At 38.6% G+C, this 12,927-nt stretch overlaps 1 protein-coding gene across 2 annotated transcripts in view; it reads right to left on the bottom strand.

Moving 5' to 3' along the window:
- Window positions 1-12,927, bottom strand: part of Lca5 (lebercilin LCA5) — a 49,333-nt gene that overhangs the window by 5,322 nt on the left and 31,084 nt on the right. For both annotated transcript variants that reach the window (XM_028756231.1, XM_028756230.1), the window contains exons 4-7: window positions 4,970-5,107; window positions 3,975-4,068; window positions 2,927-3,069; window positions 1,329-1,458 (exon numbers count right to left, since the gene is read on the bottom strand). In XM_028756231.1, coding sequence (XP_028612064.1) covers window positions 1,329-1,458; window positions 2,927-3,069; window positions 3,975-4,068; window positions 4,970-5,107 — 505 coding nt within the window. The remainder of the gene's footprint in view (window positions 1-1,328; window positions 1,459-2,926; window positions 3,070-3,974; window positions 4,069-4,969; window positions 5,108-12,927) is intronic.

Raw genomic sequence — 12,927 nt, 5'->3', positions numbered from 1 at the left:
TGTGTGTGTGTGTATGTGTGTGTGTATACACACATATATAACTCACAGACCAAAAAAAAAAAAATAAGCAAAAAACACTCCAGAACAGAGTAAAAGAACCTAGAGAATTAAAACACAATTTATAGTCAAGTTCTGAGGGAAAAAAATGCTTCAAGGAACAATCTCATGTTTACCAACAAGATCACAGTCTGGACAACAGCCACGGTAACTGTGTCAGAGAGCTCCTGAATGTGGTAACTGTACAGAGATTATAAGAGAATGTCTGTGCCTGGAACAAACACGTGCCACATTCTAGAGGGAACCGCTGTGAGGTGCAGAATTCATTTGTAAGGGTTCAAAGGATTTTTTGGGTTTTTTTGTTTGTTTGTTTGTTTGGTTGGTTGTCATTGTTTATGGCCATTCTTGGCAGTTTTCTATAAGTTTAAAGTCATTTTTCTAGTGAAAGAATTAAAATATAATTTTAGCAGATAGCATATATTCTGATATCATTCTAACATCAGATCACCCTGTATAGAACATGGGAGGTTGAGGGGAGCCTAGGGGACCAGGCCACAGTCTTCTGTCATTTTATTCCTTTTTGTTGTTGTTGTTCCCTAAAATCAACTGCCTATGACAATTTTCCATTCTGTGGCTTAATCCATAAAAGCATCTTGCTCAGCCTCTGGCCCACAGTAACAGAAACAGCACTTCCCATCCAATATGCATATTAACAACTTGAAGTCACAATTGGATCACCAATTTCTGGTCCCTGAATTTCAGCTCAAAACAAACAAACTCAACAGATTTCTCTATATGCAACTTCCATGGAATTAACTGGGATATAGAAGTCAGTCTGGGACCCCTGGTGCCCACACCTCAAGCACATTAGATCCAGATGGAAATGAAGTTTATTTCCATCATGCAAACTGTGTGAACTAACTCTCCAAACTTATAAGCAATGCTAGTAAAGATCTGCAAATTAAAAACAAACAAAAATGAGGAAAACACTTAGGGCCTTGCAGAGCAGTGACTTCTATGTTTCAGCTAGCCCATGACTCCGTTTCAAGGCCAATGCAACATAGAGAGCTCTCGGTTCTTTCTCAAGTTTTAGTCACCACAAAGGAAAATTTCTCCTCTTTGAGTAAATGTTGTTTCTTCTAAATTCACTGAAGTTGATTTATTCATGATTCCCAAGCCCCAGTAGCAACTTGGAGTCTTCATTTCCTTTCCTTCCTAACTCTATCCAGCTGTTCTGACTCCCCATTTTCCACCCTCCGCTGCTGCCTCAGCCTCTTCCTGTCCCAATGCAGCCACCTGACAGCCCGCCCACTGCTCCCACAGACTCTTACCACTCTCAGGCTTCCCTGCCTCCTGCTTTGCAGAACATGAGTCCTGATCTTCACTGTACTTTTCTTCTTGTTCCAAAACGGAACTTAGAGTCTCTGATCCATGTTCATTTCGCTCCTGGTATTCCAGGTACTGTTATCCATCCAAGAATACAAATTCATATGGAAAAAGGGGAAACAGACATTAAACTTGGTAGATGATCCATTAAGCATGATCACTAAGTTACAAATTAAATTGAATCTTCACTTAATAAATTAATGAATCACAAGTTACCATGTTTAGAAAGATGCTTAAAAAAGAAAAGATTACCTTTTAATTTAATTAAAATTTTAAAGAGAAAACATAAGATATATGAGAACCAATCAATATAATAAAAATAAAACCAAAAATCTACATAAAACTGTCAAGAGGTAAGCTGTAAAGGTAGCTTGGGTTTGTCTATTTTTACAACAAAATCTGATTAATCCAGCTAGCTAGAAATGGCTACTACCCAGCTTTGATAGCCAACTAAGATGATTGATATTGAATTGGAGAACACAGGCACTGACAGCCACACTGAATCTTTTAAATCTACATTTTGTCCAAAATCTCTAATTAATAATTAATTATGTATCTTATGATCAATCCCAACTATGTGAATTTTGAATTTGGATGTCTAATTATGGGGGGTCTTAGACAAGTTCACAACCCCAAAACACTGATGTGAGACGAGTCACATCGATGGTTGAAGGACTAAACAGAGAAGGGGGAGATGCCAGAAGCCAGGACCCTCGCCCTTACCCTCACCCCCTACCTTTCCCCACCTGCACAATGTCCTCTGAAGCGTGGCAACTGCAAGATCCTGCTTAGCAACTGCAGATAGACTCAAAGCAGTGTACCATATCATCTTAAGAATAGCAGGGAGACCATAACTCAAGCAGTGTACCATATCTTCTGAAGAACAGCAGGTAGATCATAATTCAAGGCAGTGTACCATATAGACCATGACATGTTTCAAGGCACAGGCCAAGAAGATTTTGTACTTTTCCACCATCTGGCCCCTCTTACCCCCTCCCCTTGTGAAACATGCTATAAAAAAGCATTTCATGTTCAAAAATAAATAAATTATTTATAAAAAAAAATAATTAATTATGTAGTATTTAGCTCAAATAATGTTATAAACTGACTTATTAGCCCCCCATGATGGTCAACCTTCATTGTCAGCTTAGAATCAATTGTCTAGGAGATGCACATCTGAGTGTACCCCAGAGGAACTGAACTGAGGAGGAAGGCCCATGCTGGATGTGTGGGGACCTACCCTCATGGCTGGGGACAAAAGGGAAAAAGAAGAGGGAGGGCCGAGTGGCCGCATTCTTCTGCTTCCTGACTCACATCCCCTACCATGATGGATGACATTCCCTCAAGTCAAGAGCCAGGATGAACCCATTCTTCTGTAGGCTGCATCTTATGAGATATTTGGTCACAGAAACAAGAAGGTGATTAGTACACCTCCCCAGAGGACACAGGGCTAGCTCAAGGTGGGACCTATGTGTGAACTTTTGACCACATCTGTACAGAAGGCTTTCCTGGAGTTTGACTCCAATCACTGTGCTAAACTCACCGAAGAAAGATATTCTGGTCCATCCCATCTGTTTTCATAACACAGGACTGTCTGTGCTGTGAAAGGAAACTCTTCCAGCTCAAAGTCTTCAGCAGTCTGTACTCCTTTTGTACACAGGTCCGTAAAGTCACTCTGGCAGGATACTACCAAGAAAACCATAGAAAAGCTTTCTAACAATATGGATATATAGTCAATCGAAAACAACCAGTTTAGCGGGAGCACACACTTTGTTCATGAAGGATTAACTACCAATTATGTGATTTGCGGGCAATTATACTACAGATGCTAACAATCTTTTCCAAAGTTAATACTTTAAAAATTCTGTAATTCATAGGAGAATAATACTTTTGTTTTTGTTTTTTTTTAAGTAAAACTGCACAATAATACAAACTGTGAAGTGAAGGGAAATACTATTGGGGATTTGCTTCAAAATACACCAGGAAGTAGGAAGAGCGACTGAAGAGGCCACAGGAGAGAGTACAGTTGTGAGAAGTAGGTGCTTCAAACTTGGGAATAAGTATATAATTTTATGTTATCAAAATTCCAATAAGAAGGTTTTTAACCTTTTATTAAAATTAAGTTTGTTAATTAATATAAAAGCATGCTTTGCAATGCTTCAGCAAGAAACATATTGAAGCTTTTCAAAGGCTGCATAAACTGTATTTATTTAATTCTACAAATTCTAGTTTTTAATTTATTTATATAGGTTTGTGTGACTGTGTGCCATGTATGTCTGAGTGCTCAAAGAGTCTAGAAGAGGGTGTCAGATCCCTGGAGCTGGACTCTGAGGTCACTGTGAGGCAACTTACAAGAGTGTTCTGAGAGAGCAGCAAGCACTCTTAAGCCCCCAAGCCATGCCCCTGTCCCTCTTACACATGAGTTTAATGACCTCTCTTGAACAAAGACAAAAGTTGAAAGAAATGTGATTCCTAGTAAATCTCATTCATAACAAAAGATCAAATCTATTCCAAGGGCACTCCTTCCCTTCCCTTCACTTTAGAATCATCTGTTATTAACAGCTCGAGTTTCAGCAATAATCCTACTATACCATGTTTCCTTGGAATTTCTTTCTCCTTCTTTGGAGAGGATTTGGGCAGGCGATTAGCATAGATGTTTTTTATATCCAATTCTCTCTCCTTCTCCTGAAAACAAACCCAATACAAGGAAGGAAGGTAAACAGTTTGAAATTAAACATCTTCATTGTGTTGATTGACATTAAAAATGCTTTGTTTCTAAGTGGCAGATATTAAAATTTGGTAGATTGTATAGTAGTTAATATGAAGGGTGACCACTATTTTAAGTACAGGGGGAAGAAAGAGGTAAGGAGGTAAAGAAAAGGAGGCAGGAGGGAGGGGGAAAGAGGGAGAATGGGGAGAGAGAAGGGGATGCAAACACCACAAGCTCCACTTCTTCCCCAGAGTTACTAAAGCCTAGCTATCATCCAGGCTTAGCCACAGAGACAAAGGCAGAGCCTCTCACAAGTATGGATTTTGAGTTACTAATGATTTAAAAGTTGAATCGCACTTTTCAACCCAAGAACTCTTCACAATATGGGAATAATGCCTTTTTCTGAGAACTTGGTGATTCAAGAGAAAACTATATATAAAATAATGCATACTTTTGCAGAATTCTGAGCAAAATTTCAGCCCATCAATGACCTCTGTCAAATGCAAGTGTCTTCAACACAGTTAACTAATGTGAATTGTGTTGCCTCTAACCAAAAGAACTTTAAAAGCAAGCCCTGCCAGGGTCATGTGAAGAAGAATGCTAGATCATCCAAGAGTGTGACGCAGTTTGCTCCTTCCCATGATCCTCTTCTAGAACTCTATTTTTCATTTCATTTACATTGTTCCTATTGGCATATATAGTATTTTACTTCGTTATAGAAATTACATTAACAATGCTTTGTTTCCAAGTGACAGATATTAGAATTTGGTAGACTATATAGTAGCCAATATGAAAAGTAACCATTATTTTAAGTACTAGGTTTTCATGTGACTTATATGACATGGGAAATCATGCAGTCTAGAAGAGCATACTTACCTTTAGCTTGTGGTGGAGCCGCTGCAGTTCCTTTTGAAGAACTTTATTTTCATCATAAGCCTCAAAAGCTCTTTTCCTTTCAGCAAGCAACTGCCGCTGGAAACTGTTGGTGCTCAGCTCCAGGTTTTTCGATAGCTCCTTGTGTAACAATAACAAAGCCAATAGTGAAACACGGGACTTAGCAGTGTCAGGCGACATCTTGGTAGCGCTGACAAGACTTAAAACCAGGTTAAGCTTAGTGTTCAGGAGCATAACTCAAACAAGGAAACAGGCCCACTAACAGTTAGGAAGACATCTAGATTGGTGATCCTTGCTTTTCCTGATGATGGGTAATCAATCCTTACACATCTGCCTGCAGCACACAGTCGCTTGAGGGAGCGTAAAGACAGAACTGATGGAACAGGAGTTCCCAGAATGCACTGCTGGGCAGTAAATACCAAGGTGGATAACAGCAAACAACACAGGTGCAGAGCTGCATTGGCCTGCCCTCTCGGGAAACTAGCTGTTCCCATGGTCTCTGAACACACCTCATCAAGGTTATAAAGAATTCAGATTAAAATATTTTATCTTCAAATAAGTTGTTACTTGCCTACCTTTTAGATGAAAAAAAAGTCTTATAAAGAAAACATAAAACCACATATAAAAAAGCGGAAATAAAAGGCAGTCATAATCTCACTACTGTGCCATCATCATTGCCGGTACTTCAGAGGTACAGCCAGACATCCCTATGTGCTTTTTCCTCACCACCATAAAAAAACAAAGCCACAGACTTTAGTGTCACAGTCCTCTGAAATGGATAATCACATTCCGTTTGTTAAATCAGCACAATTTATTTAACCAGATTCTGCTGTCCCAGTTTTTCTGTGCTTCTGGTTTTTCCCATAGTGAATATCCTAGTATACGTAACTTAAAATATAAATTAATAATTTCTCCAGGGCAATGTTAAGAAATGAAGTTTCCAGATTCTCACTGAAAGTAAGAACGCCTGTCTTTGAAAGAAAAAAAGTGAATAAAAAGATATTTGGGAGGGAAACAACTTATCTGGCTTATATCAATACAGAAACATATAAGTTTCACATACACATGTATATATGAAATATATATATTCACAAAATTCAATAATAAGAAACCGAACAGCTTAGTTTAAAACAACAGTAGAAGAAATATCTGAGCAGGCAATTTATCAAAGAAGACAGAGACACATAGCCGCCAAACACGAGGCCCAGAATCATTAGCTGTGAAGAAAATGCAAAGCCAAGCCACAATGAAGGAATATTACCCGTCAGAATGTCTGAAACTAGGAAGTCTAAGTGATAATGGTTCACAGGGATCAACAGCTTCCAATATCAATCACTGTGAGTGGGAATGTAGGGTGGGGATTTTCAGGGCAAAAGGGCCCTGGTGGCCCCAGCCAGTAGCCTTGGCTCGGCAACTTCCCTCAATATGTCAATTAAGGAGTTAATGGTGAAAAGCAGAGAAAAACAATTTATTCAGTGTGACTGAAAGAACAGCTGGCCAGGTAGACATCATGGACCTCAGAATGATCTTAAGGAAATGAAATTGGACATATATTCCTATGGACAAACTTGGGTTAGTAACAATGATGCATCAGAGAAATGCAAAATTAAGGATGTTCTAATCTGAGCCTGGTGCTACATGCCTGAAATCTCAGATACGGGAAGGCTGAGGCAGTTGGGGAACGAATTGAAAGCCAGCCTGGGTTACATGGTATGATTCTCTCTCAAAAATATCCAAAACATAGCAACAAGGACATAGTACTAAGTTAAAATGTTCTATATAAAAGACCTACATAGGTCGGTACTGTATTCACAGCAGGCTGGATCTTGTATTATAGGAGGAGGAGTATAATAGAAATTAAATCAACAGAAAAGACAAACAAACAAACAAACAAAACCATACTAGGGACAGTGGAATAAACAAAATTACTGTATACATGTAAATCACAAAACTGGTATATTTAGGGCCAAGGGTAATGACATATGTAACTTCCCCTCAGAAAGTGTCACCTGTGTTTCCACACATGACACAAAAAGAGCATGGGATCCCATGATTACATAATACAAACCAAACATTTTAAATGTTTACAATAGGTGAGTTGGTAAACTATCATTCATTGTACATTTGAGAGTTGCAACTCTACTTAAGCTTGAAATATTTCTACAAAACAAGTAGCAAGAAAACTGTACCCCTGATTATTTTGAGGCAAATCAGGAAGTCATTAAACTGAAGAGAGGAGACACCACAGGTAAGATGTGATGGAGCATGCTCAAGCCGCAAATGACCCACTGCTCAGCTGGAGCTCAAGTGAGGACAACCAACATTCCAAAGTAGAGACAGCATTTTCACAAAAGATGACAAACTCAAAGAAAGTCTATTCCAGTAGGAAAGAACATGAACCCTGAAGGAAAGACTCAATACTGAGCAACAGTCAAACCTGGAGAATGCCAGGAGTCACCTTAAAATGAGACAACTGTCTGAAGTTGTATACTCGGGAGTTTGGAACCCTTGCATACCTCAATTTCAGAGACTACACAGATATTTCCTTGCCTGGGATCAAGGGGCCTTTCGGTGAAGGACAGCAGAAGGAACTGTACCAAACAAAACAAAACAAAACACCTTCGAATTCTGCCTCACAAAGGTCCTGAAGAACTGGTTGTAACCTCACCTCACATATGCACAGGAGATTAAAAATAGAAAGTACAAGCTGGAGCAAAGAGAAGAGGTGAATGCATTAGGCCACAGCCAGCACTCTGGGGCAAACAAAGAGATCAGCTGTGCTGAAGATGAGCAGGGGCTTCAGATGAGACAACTGCAGGGCCAGGGTTCAGAGGTTCAACCAGTGCCCATGGTCCTTGCCCAATGCTCAAGAATTTCTTGTCTATCAGGATATAAGCTTCACTGACCACAATAGTCATAACCTGCAGGACATGATCAAGAAACCAACCCTGAGAATCCATGTCTAGAAGGGGCTGTAGTACAAACTACAGGCACAGAAAACATAACCACTGAAATTACAGTTTTAAAATGTTCTCTAAATCAAGGGAGAGTAATAGACAACTAAGTACAAGTGGCATTTAGCATTCCAAATAGACGAAGCCAGAAAAGAATGTCTTCAAGGCATATTATAGATCAAATGCAACAAAGGCAACATTAGACCTCGCTGCAGAAAGCCCAAACACCACAGAAACATGTACTGTTGTATCTGAAACCCGAGAGTAAACAACCACTTATAAAGATTACCAAACAGACCAAAGGTATTCTTTAATATAAAGGAAGTGCTTTCCAAAGTAAGCACAAACTAAAGCAATCCATAACTACTAAACTAGCATTATAGAATACATTTACAATAGAAATAGATTTTAAAAGTGAGAATAAGGAAGGAATCAAGCATATTTAACTCAGCATTTGGAAAATTTCTACAATAAATAAAGGAGAGAGAAAAGAACAAAAGGTACACAAACCAACCAACAGAAAAAAAAATCCAACAAAGTCACTCTCAAAACAAATGACTCTCAATATTGACCTTGAACCGAACTAAGTGGTTGTTAACTCTCCAATTAAAAATTTCAGACTAGATTATGAGGTGACAAACAAAGTCCAACTTCATTGGCAAAAACAGTCACACCGAAAGGGAAAGGCTGGAAGGGGATTGATTTATCCAGCACACAGAAGCTGTAAACAAGCAGGAACAGGCGGAGCCATGCGTGATAAAACAAGACTTCAGCCCAGAATTAGAGGCAACGAAGGAGAGCATGTTTCTCAGCAAAGAAAACATTCATCAATGGATACAACTGTTGGGAATATATATACATATACATATACACATACACATACACATACACATACACATACACATACACATACACATACACATACACATACACATACACATACACATATACATATATATATATATATACATACATATCAACATCCTTACAATCAGTTCCATAAACAAATATTACAGATCCAGACGGAACAATGATGACCAGCTCTCACCAGTAAGCAAGTTATCATGACAAAGAAAAACTTCAAAGCTAAGACAGACCATAGGGAACAGACTTAACAGACATCTGTGGAACATGCATGACAGTGTGAATATACTTTCTGCTCACTGGGTCATGGAACAGTCTTCAAGATGGATCAATTTTAAACCATAAAATAAATCTTATCAAATATTTAAAGACTGAAAGAATTTCTCATAAACTAGAAATCGATAGAAAACCACAGAAAGAAACGTAGAAAAGGTATACATGCATGAAAATTTCAAAGAATAATTTTAAAACACATATAATGGGGTAAAGAACAAGCATGCAGACATTGAATGGTCACTCAGTCACTGAAGAAATCATCCAGGAACGCTCAGAATCAAATGAAAGTAAAAACGTAACTTACCAGGTAGTTGGGGTGGGGTGGGGGGTGTTACGACGATACAGACCTACATTAAAAGAACCAGAAAGGTCTCAAATAAATAACCTACTGATATACAGCAAGGTCTTAGAAGAACAAGAGCAACCCAAACCCCAAATTAGAAGATGGGTGAAAATAATGAAGATCAGAATAAAAAATTAGTGAAACAAATTCTAAAGGAACAACAGTAGCTATGTAGTCCTGGCGCACACCTTTAATCCCAGCACTGGGGAGGCAGAGGCAGGTTCATGGCCAACCTAGTCTACAGAGCGAGTTCCAGGACAGCCAGAGCTATACAAAGAAACCCCATCTTGAAAAACCAAAACAGAAAAGGAAGGAAGGAAGGAAGGAAGGAAGGGAACAATCAAACAACACTAAAGGAATCAGTGAAACAAAGTTAGCTCTCTGAAAAGATACATTATCAGCAATATGGAGAAACTCTTAGCCAAAGTGCATAGGAGTGGGGGGAGGGGAAAAGAAAGGGTTGCAAGAGGGAAAGAAGAGAGAGAGAGAACATAATAACCCAAGTTAATAAAATTAAACATGAAAAGAGGATGCAGTAACAGATACTAATGAAATCCAAAGGATCTTTACTTGATATTTTGGAAACTTTTTCTAGTAAATTGGAAACTAGAAGAAACAGTTCAATGTCTAGACTCATAAGACCTGCCGGAACTGAATGAAGATATACACAACCTAACAGATCCAAAATAAGCAGTACGACTGAAGCAGCAATGAACTATATATCCCAATAAACAGAAGCCAGTATTGATGGAGTCACTGCTAAACCCTAGTGAATTTCCTGTGACAACACACCTGACTAAAGCAACTTAACAAAAGGAGGGTTTGACTCACAAGATACCTGCTGCCCATGGGTACTGCAGCACTATTTCAAACAGTAAGGACCAGCCTAAGTGCTTGTCAAGAGATAGAAATATAAAGGAAACAACATAATACACTTGTGCCATATATACACATACACTCATACATACCATATACATACATATCATATATATATATATATATATATACCATTATACACATACATATATCACATATACACATACATACATACATACCATATACACACATTCACACATCACATACACTCATACATACCATATACACACCACATACACACATATCGTATATATACAAACATATATCATTACACAATACACATATCACATATACATACACATACCATATAGACACGTTCACACACCATATACAATATATATATATATACACATATATATAAATCATACACACATTATACACACACCATATACACACACATACATACATACATACCACAAATATATATATACCATATACATGCATACACATACCATTTATATACATACACACATACCATATAGACACATACCCTTGTACCATCGAGTATTATTTAACTGAGAAGAAAAAAAACCCTGTCACTTTGAGAAAATTCAATGGAAGTCATCATGTTAAGCAAAATAAGCTAAACACAGGAAGACATATAGCACATACTCTTTCACTCACACAGAAACAAAAAATCCATCATCCTAAAAACAGACTAGTGACCACTAGAGATGGATGCAGGAGACAGACGACTATAGTAATGCATGCCATATGCCTATATGAAAATACCAAGTGAGTCCCATTAACACGTACAATTGTATGTACTACTAATGATAGATATTAACTTAACAATGGAAACACAAAACCTAAAGTGACGAACCTAGAGTGATATAAATTACTCTGAAGGACTGAAAACGGAATACAAACCAAGTATTAAATAAAAGGCATAATCAGGAGAAACAGAAAAATCAAACACAAACTTGGAAAGAAGTGTTCAGTCCAGAGGCTTAAGAGGGGAAACATGTAGTACAGAGTGAAAGGAGGGTCCCTTACATGTCACTCTACAGGAGACTTTTATAGCCTTGAGTTTTATAAACTGCAAGAGGACAGCTTAGAATAGAATAAAAGCATATATGAACACTGACATAAAACTCTCCAATATTAGCATAAAGAACTAAGCAATATGTAAAACTGCATCAAGCAAAGTAACATTATCCCATAATGTATCTCAAGAAATCTAAATGCATCACACTAATGAAACAAGAATCCATCCATCATTCCAGTGGGCAAGGCAAAGGCAGGGGTCCAAGCACCTGCTACGATGTAGCTTATTGCTTAAAACAAAAGCCCAGCACCATGTTTCCTGCTATGTATGATTTTCACTCACAGAGAAAGATCCAGAAGGAGGCTTAAAAGGTGAGATCTTTATGTGGTGGAAGACTACTTCATTTTCAGAGTTTCTTCCTCTTTTTAAAAGTGAACAAGAAAAAAATACATGAAAAATTAAAAGACCAATTCTAAAGACGTGTTTGAAAATAAACTGGCTAGGCTGGAGACGCTCCTTGTGGCTTCAGTAGAGTACGTCCTGAGGAAGGAAGCCACAGGGCACTTCCTTAACATTATCTTCTTTTACAAAGTAAGATCAAAGGCAAAAATAGAAATCAGAGAAGAGTGTGAATGTTTCGGATATTCTCTTCTGTTGTACAGTACCACGTGAGGGGGCAAATGCCTTTAAAATGTAAAGAAACTGAAGAAAAACAACTTAGGAATAGTATCTTTGGCTGGTGGGACAACAGAAATTCTCCCCACTGCTTCAAAATAAATTTCAAAATGTCTTTAAAGAAACATTTAATGAAACAAAAAAAATTAAACATTTAACTTTTCACAAAGTGAAGTAGGTCAGAATCCCAACTCTCTGAGAGACAGACTCATGGCTCACCAGCTCCACAGCACTCAAAGCCGCTGACTTCCTTCTGTTCACTCCTTCCTCCTTACCAAAGAAGAATATCCTTAAACACCAACTGAATGTCTTTGGGAATATGATTCGACCATCATTTGTTTAAATGGGTCTCCTCACTACTCAGTGTTGCTACAGCTCAGTTCTGAAGACTTCAGCCTTGTGAAGCAAGAGGCCTGACACCTGACCAGGCTGCCGCATAGGAGGGCCCTGGCAGATGACAAGGTAAGTTCAATGATTAGGAAGCCCTTCCTTACAAAGGAGTGGAAATCAGTCTCTATGTGATGCTCATCGGGCTAGTGCTGCACCAAGAACTGCGCCCACAAAGTGTTTCTCCTCTTCCATGCCACAGTCCTTTGAACAATGAAGTGAAATTTTCTCTTAGCCTGATTCGTGCCTTCCTATTTATTTCATTTCTTTTAAAAACCATTTTATTACATTTGTGTGTGTGTGTGTGTGTGCGCGCGCACACCAACATGTGTACATGTGTATGCATGTACCTCTGCCACAGAGCACATGTGTGGGTCAGAGGACAACCTGTGGGAGTCAGTTCTCCCCTTCCACCATCTGGGTCCCTGGGATTGAACTCAGGTCATCAGACTTGGCTGCTATCATCTTTACCTGCTCAGCCAACACAAAGACTGGCTGTTTCAGCATGTCTTACAAGACTGGCTTGTTTTTGCTGCTGCTGCTGCTGCTGCTGCTGCTGCTGCTGCTGCTGCTGCTG

Source organism: Grammomys surdaster, unplaced genomic scaffold (genome assembly GCF_004785775.1).
Source record: "Grammomys surdaster isolate TR1022 unplaced genomic scaffold, NIH_TR_1.0 126113, whole genome shotgun sequence".
NCBI classification, from domain to species: Eukaryota; Metazoa; Chordata; class Mammalia; order Rodentia; family Muridae; genus Grammomys; species Grammomys surdaster.
Note: the sequence above shows the minus strand (reverse complement) of the source record. Positions and strands in the feature narration are given on the sequence as shown.